Below are 13,937 nucleotides of genomic sequence, written 5' to 3' on the forward strand. Positions count from 1 at the left end.
TAAAGGAGATGTCCGGTGCTCACTTTTCTTATTGTATCCGGTCCGGGCTGCAAACAAAAAAGAGAACAAACATTCTCTTACCTGCCTACGCTCCACCGGTGCTCCGGTAAAGGTGTTCGGTCCCCGGGCTGTATTCTTCTTACTTCCTGTTAGCCCGGCACGTCACACGAAGCTTCAGCCTATCACCGGTTGCAGCGATGTCCCGCCTCAGCCGGTGATAGGCTGAAGCTCCGTGTGAGGTTCCGGGCTAAGAGGAAGTAAGAAGAATACAGCCCGGGGACCGAACACCTGTACCAGAGCTCCGGGGGAGCGTAAGCAGGTAAGAGAAAGCTTATTTTCTTTTTAATTTTGCAGCCCAGAACGTATACAATAAGAAAAGGGAGCACCGAACATGTCCTTTAAGGGATGCATATCTGCACATCCCCATTCATGTATCCTCCATTTTTACTAAGGTCGTCATCATCCTGGTTGCTGCTCTAAGATTAGAGGGATTGAAAATCATTCCATACTTGGACGACTGGCTGCGCGTCGCTCCTACTCCAGAGATTCTGAAGAACCATCTGAACATGGCCCTACAGCTTTTAGAGAATGTCGGCTTCATTGTGAACTTAAAGAAATCAGAGCTCATCTCTAATCCAGTTCTTAGGTGTGATCATGGATTCCATCAGAATGAAGGTGTTCTTGCCAGAACACAAGATACTACAGATAATGGAAAGAATCCATCATATCATCAAGACTCCTAAGATCTCCATTCGGACAGCAATGAGCAGAAGCTGGGACTTCTCACCGTATCTATAGATGCTGCCCCGTGGGCAAAAGCCCACATCAGAGGTCTCCGAAACCGAAATTCTGAACACCTGGGACAAACAACCAGCTTCGCTCGCAGTCCGGATGAATCTATCAGCCAGTACCCGCAAGAGCCTCCTTTGGTGGACCTGCAAGCAAAATCTACAAAAAGGGAAAGATTTTCAGTTTCAGAAGCGAATAGTTATTACAACGGATGCCTCTCTCAGAGGTTGGGGAGCCCACATGGGCAGCCAGGGGATCAGAGGTATTTGGCCTCAAACGATTGCAGCCAAGTCATCCAATTTCGGAGAGTTCAAAGCCATCCAATCGGCATTATGCCATTTTCCAACTTACCTGGTTCACCAGGCAGTGATCATTCAGATGCGACATCCGCGTTTTATATCAACAAAGAAGGCGGTGCTCGCAGTCCTTCTCTTCAGGAGCTGTGCAAGTGGATCATGATGTGGGCCGAATCAGTTCTACACAGCCTGTCAGCGGTACACCTAACGGGATCAGACAATACAGCAGCGGATCTGCTTGAGAAATGTTGTCTCCTTCGGAGTGGGAACTGAATCTGAAATACTTCAGGATGCTTATAGAGAAATGGGGGTCCCCTACCTGGGACTTGATAGCAACAAGGGAGAACAAGAAGCTGGCGAAGTTTTGTTCCTTAAAGGGGTACTCCGATGGAAAACTTTTTTTTTTTTTTTTAAGTGAACTTGTGCCGGAAAGTTAAACAGATTTGTAAATTACTTCTATAAAAAAATCTTTATCCTTCCAGTACTTATTAGCAGCTGTATGCTACAGAGAAAATTCTTTGCTTTTTGAATTTCTTTTTTGAATTTTACTTACCGTAATTATACTTTCTCCGAGTCCGAAGGCAGCACACTTACCTACCCAATAAAATGTATTATGCATGAGTTCTGGTCTATTTATTGCACAGTGTGCATTGTTTCTGGGTTACCTTTATATTGTATTGGTAGTAAAGGAATTAATTGTGTAATCATTAATTATTCTAGGTGGGCGGTCCTATGGAGTGGTCAATAGGACTGGAAATATCCATTCTGTGCTGCCTTCGGACTCGAAGAAAATATAATTACAGCAAGTAAAGTTCAAACTCTATGTGACCTGTATATACCAGAGCTGGAAGAGATCATATATATATATATATATATATATATATATATATATATATATATGTGTGTGTGTGTGTGTGTATAGCAGTGTTTCCCAACCAAGGTGCCCCCAACTGTTGCAAAAACTACAACTCCCAGCATGCCTGGAAAGCCAAAGGCTTGGTTGGGAAACACTGCTGTATAAACTACTATACACACTAGTTTCCTCAATGTCCTAATATATATCCTAGATTCATGTATGTAATATGACACATACAGTAAATTGTGACAAATCCATAACATATGTAAATCTTTAAATGGCCTGAAGGTAAAATGTTAGAGCTGTGAAAATTACACAGGGTGTATATGATCTGTATTTGTATATATATATATATATATATATATATATATATATATGTGAGAGAGAGAGAGATAAACAGATATGAGAGAGAAATAAATAGATATGAAATAGATAGATAGATAGATAGATAGATAGATAGATAGATAGATAGATAGAGCAAAAAACAAAGCACAGCAGCACTCCAGGAGTAGTGGTGAATGGTGGCTTTATTATCACCAAGAAATGTACAGCGACATTTTGGCCACCTCATGTGGCCATCATCAAGCCCTTGATGATGGCCACGTGAGGTGGCCGAAGCGTCGTTGCATATTTTTTGGTCATAATAAAGCCACCATTCACCACTACTCCTGGAGTGCTGCTGTGCTTTGTTTTTGCTGTATCCAGCGGGGCTTGGGACCAGGGCACAACCACAGCCTGCACCCACCCATTTGAGGTTGAATGCTGCTCCACCTGCCAGCTTTAGATAGATAGATAGATATGAGATAGATAGATATGAGATAGATAGATTGATATGAGATAGATAGATAGATAGATAGATAGATAGATAGATAGATATGAGATAGATAGATAGATAGATGATAGATAGATAGATAGATAGATAGATAGATAGATAGATAGATAGATAGATAGATATGAGATAGATAGATATGAGATAGATAGATATGAGATAGATAGATATGAGATAGATAGATAGATAGATAGATAGATAGATAGATAGATAGATAGATAGATAGATAGATAGATATGAGATAGATAGATATGAGATAGATAGATAGATAGATAGATATGAGATAGATAGATGGATAAAAGTAGCTGTGGAACAGCACAACCGGGAAGAGAAAGTTAGTGATGGGTGCCAGCGGACTGTTGTCCCAGGTGACGGGTCAAAAGGTAGACAGTCAAAAGTAAAAAAAATTCTGCAGCACTCCAAAATAAATGCAAAAATTGTAGATTTATTAGCCTGACGGCATTTGTTTTGGAGTGTTGCGGAATTTTTTACTTTTGACTAGATAGTTAGATATATGAGATAGATAAATAGACAGACATGATCCTCAAATTAGTTCTTTCTATATGAAGATAATGCTGAGCACTGATAATAATAATAGTGATTACCCAGAAACAATGGGGAAGTGAGATAGAAATTCTGGGAAATTATTATTTCATAGACACTTTATGGTCAGAGAAAAAGCTGAATAGGGCAAATGTATCTTATATATATATAGAAGTATAAATGTATCTTATATATATATAGAAGTATAAATGTATCTTATATATATAGAAGTATAAATGTATCTTACATATATAGAAGTATAAATGTATCTTATATATATAGAAGTATAAATGTATCTTATATATATAGAAGTATAAATGTATCTTATATATATAGTAGTATAAATGTATCTTATATATATAGAAGTATAAATGTATCTTATATATAGAAGTATAAATGTATCTTATATATATAGAAGTATAAATGTATCTTATATATAGAAGTATAAATGTATCTTATATATATAGAAGTATAAATGTATCTTATATATAGAAGTATAAATGTATCTTATATATATAGAAGTATAAATGTATCTTATATATAGAAGTATAAATGTATCTTATATATATAGAAGTATAAATGTATCTTATATATAGAAGTATAAATGTATATTATATATAGAAGTATAAATGTATCTTATATATAGAAGTATAAATGTATCTTATATATATATATAGAAGTATAAATGTATCTTATATATATATATAGAAGTATAAATGTATCTTATATATAGAAGTATAAATGTATCTTATATATATAGAAGTATAAATGTATCTTATATATAGAAGTATAAATGTATCTTATATATATAGAAGTATAAATGTATCTTATATATAGAAGTATAAATGTATCTTATATATAGAAGTATAAATGTATCTTATATATAGAAGTATAACTGTATCTTATATATATATATATATATATATATATATATAGAAGTATAAATGTAGCTTATATATAGAAGTATAAATGTATCTTATATATAGAAGTATAAATGTATCTTATCTATAGAAGTATAAATGTATCTTATATATAGAAGTATAAATGTATCTTATATATATATATATATAGAAGTATAAATGTATCTTATATATAGAAGTATAAATGTATCTTATATATATAGAAGTATAAATGTATCTTATATATAGAAGTATAAATGTGTCTTATATATATAGAAGTATAAATGTATCTTATATATAGAAGTATAAATGTGTCTTATATATATAGAAGTATAAATGTATCTTATATATAGAAGTATAAATGTATCTTATATATATAGAAGTATAAATGTATCTTATGTATATAGAAGTTTAAATGTATCTTATATATAGAAGTATAAATGTATCTTATATATAGAAGTATAAATGTATCTTATATATAGAAGTATAAATGTGTCTTATATATATAGAAGTATAAATGTATCTTATATATACAAGTATAAATGTATCTTATGTATATAGAAGTTTAAATGTATCTTATATATAGAAGTATAAATGTATCTTATATATAGAAGTATAAATGTATCTTATATATAGAAGTATAAATATATCTTATATATATAGAAGTATAAAAGTATCTTATATATAGAAGTATAAAAGTATCTTATATATAAAAGTATAAATGTATCTTATATATAGAAGTATAAATGTATCTTATATATAGAAGTATAAATGTATCTTATATATAGAAGTATAAATGTATCTTATATATATAGAAGTATAAATGTATGTAGATAATAAGACTCATAAATGCAAATATCTATCCTCTGTGGTATATACTTTATTTATTTATTTATTTTTATTTATTTGTACTGGACAATAACATATAATATACAATAATATAATAATATACAATACTTATACTATAACACTGTACTGTACAATAACAATAATATAATTATATGTCATATACAATAATATAATAATATACAATACTTATACTATAACACTGTACTGTACAATAACATGTAATATACAATAATATAATAATATACAATACTTATACTATAACACTGTACTGTACAATAACATATAATATACAATAATATAATAATATACAATACTTATACTATAACACTGTCCTGTACAATAACATGTAATATACAATAATATAATAATATACAATACTTATACTATAACACTGTACTGTACAATAACATATAATATACAATAATATAATAATATACAATACTTATACTATAACACTGTACTGTACAATAACATGTAATATACAATAATATAATAATATACAATACTTATACTATAACACTGTCCTGTACAATAACATGTAATATACAATAATATAATAATATACAATACTTATACTATAACACTGTCCTGTACAATAACATGTAATATACAATAATATAATAATATACAATACTTATACTATAACACTGTACTGTACAATAACATGTAATATACAATAATATAATAATATACAATACTTATACTATAACACTGTACTGTACAATAACATGTAATATACAATAATATAATAATATACAATACTTATACTATAACACTGTACTGTACAATAACATGTAATATACAATAATATAATAATATACAATACTTATACTATAACACTGTCCTGTACAATAACATGTAATATACAATAATATAATAATATACAATACTTATACTATAACACTGTACTGTACAATAACATATAATATACAATAATATAATATCACATAATATACAATACTTATACTATAACACTGTACTGTACAATAACATGTAATATACTATAATATAATAATATACAATACTTATACTATAACACTGTACAATAACAATAATATAATTATATGTCATATACAATAATATACAATACTTATACTATAACACTGTGCTGACATATATAACAATATAAGGCCATATACTAGAACTATATCCTCTATAATAAGGAAGTTCTTTCATTCTTCCAGAAGACGCAGAATCTTTTTCTCAGGATAAACCGCAGAGATAAAAGCCGCAGCTGCAGCACAGGTCTCTTCCCTGGTATTTTTGGCGCAGCTCGGGGCGGATTTGCGTCACTGGCGCAGTCGCTGCTGCAGATATTGGAGGAGGAAGCGGCGGATTATTATAGGAGCCGGAAGAAATAATCAGCGCTCACTGCGCCTAAAATACTAAAAGCCTAAATATAGAAGGAGCACAGGAAGATCCGCCGATTATAAGGAGGAGGACAAACAGGATGAGCCGAGGAGGAGGCCATTGTTCTCTATATACAGGCGGCTGAGATGGAGGATTATATATATATACACCGAAACAATATACAGGACACTGCAATCTGTAGACAGATAGATATTATTACTTATATGTATATAAGACCAAAAATACATTATATCTATAACATAGAAGTGGCCTGAAGGTAAAGATCTCCAACTGTAATAAATAAGGACGAATCAGATAGATGGATAGATAGAAAGATGGATAGATAGATATGAGATAGATAGATAGATAGATAGATAGATAGATAGATATGAGATAGATAGATAGATAGATAGATATGAGATAGATAAATAGATAGATATGAGATAGATAGATAGATAGATAGATAGATATGAGATAGATAGATAGATATGAGATAGATAGATAAATAGATAGATATGAGATAGATAGATAGATAGATAGATATGAGATAGATAGATAGATAGATATGAGATAGATAGATAGATAGATAGATAGATAGATATGAGATAGATAGATAGATATGAGATAGATAGATAAATAGATAGATATGAGATAGATAGATAGATAGATAGATATGATATAGATAGATAGATAGATAGATATGAGATAGATAGATAGATAGATAGATATGAGATAGATAGATAGATATGAGATAGATAGATAGATAGATAGATATGAGATAGATAGATAGATATGAGATAGATAGATAAATAGATAGATATGAGATAGATAGATAGATAGATAGATAGATAGATAGATATGAGATAGATAGATAGATATGAGATAGATAGATAGATATTAGATAGATAGATATGAGATAGATAGATATGAGATAGATAGATATGAGATAGATAGATAGATAGATAGATAGATGGATATGAGATAGATAGATAGATATGAGATAGATAGATAGATAGATAGATAGATAGATATGAGATAGATAGATAGATAGATAGATATGAGATAGATAGATAGATATGAGATAGATAGATGGATAGATAGATATGAGATAGATAGATAGATATGAGATAGATAGATATGGGATAGATAGATAGATAGATAGATATGAGATAGATAGATAGATAGATAGATAGATAGATAGATATGGGATAGATAGATATGAGATAGATAGATATGGGATAGATAGATAGATAGATATGAGATAGATAGATAGATAGATAGATAGATAGATATGAGATAGATAGATATGAGATAGATAGATAGATAGATATGAGATAGATAGATAGATAGATAGATAGATAGATATGGGATAGATAGATAGATATGTGATAGATAGAGATAGATAGATAGATATGAGATAGATATGAGATAGATAGATACATAGATAGATATGAGATAGATAGAGATAGATAGATAGATAGATAGATAAATAGATAGATAGATATGAGATAGATAGATAGATATGGGATAGATAGATAGATAGATATGAGATAGATAGATATGAGATAGATAGATAGATAAATATATAGATAGATGTGAGATAGAAAGATATGAGATAGATAGATGTGAGATAGATAGATGTGAGATAGATAGATATGAGATAGATAGATGTGAGATAGATAGATATGAGATAGATAGATATGAGATAGATAGATAAGAGATAGATAGATATGAGATAGATAGATAGATAAATAGATAGATAGATGTGAGATAGAAAGATATGAGATAGATAGATGTGAGATAGATAGATAGATAGATAGATAGATACATATGAGATAGATAGAATATTATTCGATTGTTTTGGTACTGAAGTAAATATTTCTGCTCCTTTTCTTTCCTGGATCTTCTCTTCTCCGATTGTTCCTTTTCTCTCTGTATCCGGATAATATCGATCCCTCCTTATTCCTCCCTCTATAATATTATATCAAGTTCATTATAAATTATAAATGAAGACATTGATTGTGTCTGGGAGGTCAGAGGGCACCGGGAGATCTCATCATATACTGGGGCAGAATTGGGTATATAGATAGAATGTCCGGCTTAGAATACATGGTTCTATACACCTGTATGTTGTCTGATAATAATAATATAATATAATATAATACATAGTTCTATACACCTGTATGTTGTCTTATAATAATAATATAATATAATATAATATAATACATAGTTCTATACACCTGTATGTTGTCTGATAATAATAATAATATAATATAATACATAGTTCTATACACCTGTATGTTGTCTTATAATAATAATATAATATAATATAATACATAGTTCTATACACCTGTATTTTGTCTGATAATAATAATATAATGTAATATAATATAATACATAGTTCTATACACCTGTATGTTGTCTTATAATAATAATATAATATAATGTAATGTAATATAATACATAGTTCTATACACCTGTATGTATAATAATAATAATAATATAATATAATACATAGTTCTATCCACCTGTATGTATAATAATAATAATAACACATAGTTCTATACACTTGTATGTTGTCTTATAATATTAATATAATGTAATATAATATAATACATAGTTCTATACACCTGTATGTTGTCTGATAATAATAATATAATGTAATGTAATATAATACATAGTTCTATACACCTGTATGTTGTCTGATAATAATAATATAATGTAATGTAATACATAGTTCTATACACCTGTATGTTGTCTGATAATAATAATATAATGTAATATAATACATAGTTCTATACACCTGTATGTTGTCTTATAATAATAATAATAATAATAATATAATATAACACATAGTTCTATCCCCCTGTATGTATAATAATAATAATAATATAACACATAGTTCTCTCCACCTGTATGTATAATAATAATAATAATAATAATAATATAATATAATACATAGTTCTCTCCACCTGTATGTATAATAATAATAATAATATAATATAACACATAGTTCTATCCCCCTGTATGTATAATAATAATAATAATAATAATAATAATATAATAATAATATAATATAACACATAGTTCTATCCCCCTGTATGTATAATAATAATAATAATAATAATAATAATAATATAATATAATACATAGTTCTCTCCACCTGTATGTATAATAATAATAATAATAATAATATAATATAACACATAGTTCTCTCCACCTGTATGTATAATAATAATAATAATAATAATAATAATAATATAACACATAGTTCTATCCACCTGTATGTATAATAATAATAATAATAATAATAATAATATAGTAATATAACGATGCCCCCTTGTGCCCCCCTCTTCTGCCCTTTAATCTCCGGGGTCACCGCTCCGGCCTCTCCTGTGTTTTGGAACATTACAGTTTGTGACCCTGGATGAGAGTCGCTCTGATTGGCTGTCTGTGGGAAAGGGGCGTGGCTTTTAGAACTTGCAGCCCCATAGAAGATACAGGGTAGTGGGCGTGCCTAGAGGCAGAAGCGGAGTGGCTGCGCTCATTGGCTGGGCTCTCGGCCAATCAGAGCGGAGGGGGAGAAGTCTTGTACAGCGCTGAGCTCCAAAGTTTCAGCCAAACTTTTCGTGGTGTCTGAGTTGTGAGAAGTGGTTCTGCAGCAGCTGCTCCCCCTGATCCCGGACCGGGGGCCCATCTACCCGCGGGGCCCTGAGTACCCAGGATCTCCATCACCAAGGACTAGTGACGCCAGGGATAGTTCAACCAGCAAAGCCTCAGTGCCGGGGAAGATGTATACCACTGGGCTGGCTCCCTTCTATGCAGCTTCTCATTTTAACCTGTGGTCTGCCTATTGCTCTGGGGGTGCAGGAGGGGGTGGGGGTGCTGGATTCCCCCCATTAGATCCTGGGAAGAAGCCTTCATTTTGCATTGCTGACATCCTGCATGTTGGGGACCCGGACAGCCCCCCTAGCTCTTCTGGCCTGACAGCCCACCTGGGGATCCTTCACCCTGCACAGTACCAGCAAACAGGGTCCCCCCTTAGACCGACCCCCCTCACCCCAGACTCTGCCTTCCACCACAGGCTCTCCCCCCTGTCCCCCTACAGATCCATGTGCGGCAGCAGCACCAACCCCAGGATACATGGCGGCTCCCAGCCGACCCCCTCCAGCAAGGACCTCAAGTTCGGGATTGATCGGATCCTGTCCACAGAGTTTGATCCCAAGGTGAAAGAAGGAAACACACTGCGAGGTGATTACATCATGGTTATATCGTGACAGCTGCGACATCACAATAGGGCAATACATGCAAAATGGTACTATATATTTACTGACAATATATTACAGAGTGAGAGGTGATTACATCATGGTTATATCGTGACAGCTGCGACATCACAATAGGGCAATACATGCAAAATGGCACTTTATATTTACTGACAATGTATTACAGAGTGAGAGGTGATTACATCATGGTTATATCGTGACAGCTGCGACATCACAATAGGGCAATGCATGCAAAATGGCACCATATACTCACTGTCAGTATATATTAAATAGTGAGAGGGAATCACGACATGCAAATGATATTCATATATTTAGGTGACTGCACTCTATGTTACATAGTGAGAGATTATCAATATTTACATTATTCATATATTTAGGTGACTGCACTCTATATTACATAGTGAGAGATTATCAATATTTACATTATTCATATATTTAGGTGACTGCACTCTATATTACATAGTGAGAGATTATCAATATTTACATTATTCATATATTTAGGTGACTGCACTCTATATTACATAGTGAGAGATTATCAATATATACATTATTCATATATTTAGGTGACTGCACTCTATATTACATAGTGAGAGGATTTATGTCCAAATCATATCCATATGTCCAGTTGAATACATTGCATATTCCATACTGAGAGGTTATTACCATATACAAATAATATTCATATACTGAGGGGACAGCTGACATGTTACATAGTGTACACTGCAAAACATCAATTCAGGTGACAACACTATATACGGAGGTCAATAATATATGCTAATTATATTCATATATACAGGTGACAACACTGTATACTATATACGGAGGTCAATAATATATGCTAATTATATTCATATATACAGGTGACAACACTGTATACTATATATGGAGGTCAATAATATATGCTAATTATATTCATATATACAGGTGACAACACTATATACTGTATACGGAGGTCAATAATATATGCTAATTATATTCATATATAGGTGACAACACTATATACTGTATACGGAGGTCAATAATATATGCTAATTATATTCATATATACAGGTGACAACACTATATACTGTATACGGAGGTCAATAATATATGCTAATTATATTCATATATACAGGTGACAACACTATATACTGTATACGGAGGTCAATAATATATGCTAATTATATTCGTATATTCAGGTGACAACACTATATTCCACACACTGTACGGTATATGTACAATATATAGTGTGTTGTATGACATATATTGTCTATAAGAAAATTTATTGATGCAAATTATAATTATGTTATTCCTGCATGTACCTATACGGAGCAAATGATATTCATCTGAGAACTATGATTGTATACAGCAGTATGTACATGTATGTGTGTGTATGTATGCACATGTATATGAGTGTATGTGTGTGTATGTATGTGTGTGTATGTATGTGTGTGTATGTTTGTGTGTGTATGTATGTATGTACATGTATATGAGTGTATGTATGTGTATGTATGTGTGTGCATGTGTATATGTATGTAGGTAAATGTATGTACATGTATATATGTATGTGTGTATGTGTGTGTAAATGTGTGTGTATGTGTATGTATGTGTGTATGTAAATGTATGTACATGTATGTGTGTATGTATGTGTATATGTGTATGTGTGTGTAAAAGTGTGTGTGTATATGTATATGTGTGGATATGTGTGTATGTGTGTATTTATGTGTGTATGTAAATGTATGTACATGTATGTGTGTATGTATGTGTATATGTGTGTGTGTATGTGTGTATATATGTGTATATGTACGTATGTGTGTGTAAAAGTGTGTGTGTATATGTATATGTGTGTATGTGTGTGTAGGTATGTGTGTGTGTATGTATGTGTATATGTGTGTATGTGTGTGTACGTATGTATGTATGTGTATATGTGGTTGTATGTGTGTGTGTACGTATGTATGTATGTGTGTATGTTCATGTATGTGTGTATGTTCATGTATGTGTGTATGTTTGTTTATGTATGTGTGTATGTTCATGTATGAGTGTTTATATCTATATATATTCCAGGGACAGCACTGACTGTTTCCACAAGTAATGCGAGTATATGAACTTAATTCTTATATATTATAGGTGACACCACCCCCTATACTTTCTATAGACACTGCAGTCAGTCCTTGCAGATGTAGCAGAGTTTAGTTTAGTATTCACAACCCCCTGTACTTCGATAAAAATAGCAAAGTCAGCTCTGCTACAGCTGTACAAACCGAGCACTCTCCAAGTTAGAGTTTTGCATAAAAAAAAATTGTTAAAAAAAAAAAAAAAAAAAAATTATGAAAATTCTGGAATTCATATATTCTGGAGAGAAATCTGTACAGTCTGCAGAGTGATCTGAGGCCATGTCTTATCTCATAACTATAGAAAACATTTATTAAAAAGGTTGTGGGGAAAATATGAAGGATAACGATAAAATAGGAGTATAGAAAATGTTGTGGGATAATCCTGCACTGAGGGCTGAAGAGTTTTAATATAATAATAATAATAATAATAATAATAATAATATATGAATACATAATAAAAATAATAATAATAATAAAATAATAATAATAAAATAATAATAACAAAATAATAATAATAAATAATAATAAAATAATAATAATAAATAATAAAATAATAATAATAAAATAATAATAAATAATAAAATAATAATAATAAAATACGAATAATAATAATAATAATAATGATAATATAATAACTTTTATCATCGTTTCAGGCTGTGTTCACACGTTCAGGTTTTTAATTGTAATTATTGCATTTACAAAGCCAGGAAGGGATTGGAAAAGAGAAATCTCTTCTCTTCATTTAGGTTCTGTTCTTGGCTTAGTTTTCAATAATAATAATAATAATAATAATAATAATAATGATGATGATGATGATGATGAAAAACTTTAAACGTGTGAACACAGCCTTAAAACAAAATCTGTAAACATGTTTAGATTAAAAAAAAAATATTTTAGTAACAAATTCATAATCTGCACCTTAAATAGTATTAAAATGTATTTTTAGTTATTTGCAAAAACTAGACACACAATATAAGTCTGTACTTATATCAGATCGTCTATTCCAGTGGTTTCCAACCTGCGGACCTCCAGATGTTTGCAAAACCACAACTCCCAGCATGCCCGGACAGCCTTTGGCTGTCCGGGCATGCTGGGAGTTGTAGTTTTGCGACATCTGGAGGTCCTCAGGTTGGAGACCACTGATTGAAAT

At 31.2% G+C, this 13,937-nt stretch overlaps 1 protein-coding gene across 3 annotated transcripts in view; it reads left to right on the top strand.

The window, feature by feature from the left end:
• Positions 1 to 10,053: 10,053 nt before the first annotated feature.
• HLX (H2.0 like homeobox) overlaps positions 10,054 to 13,937 on the top strand; it is a 21,315-nt gene continuing 17,431 nt past the window's right edge. For all 3 annotated transcript variants that reach the window (XM_056563417.1, XM_056563418.1, XM_056563419.1), the window contains exon 1: positions 10,054 to 10,662. In XM_056563417.1, coding sequence (XP_056419392.1) covers positions 10,203 to 10,662 — 460 coding nt within the window. In that variant the 5' untranslated portion in view covers positions 10,054 to 10,202. The remainder of the gene's footprint in view (positions 10,663 to 13,937) is intronic.

Source organism: Hyla sarda, chromosome 3 (genome assembly GCF_029499605.1).
Source record: "Hyla sarda isolate aHylSar1 chromosome 3, aHylSar1.hap1, whole genome shotgun sequence".
In the NCBI taxonomy this organism is placed as follows: domain Eukaryota; kingdom Metazoa; phylum Chordata; class Amphibia; order Anura; family Hylidae; genus Hyla; species Hyla sarda.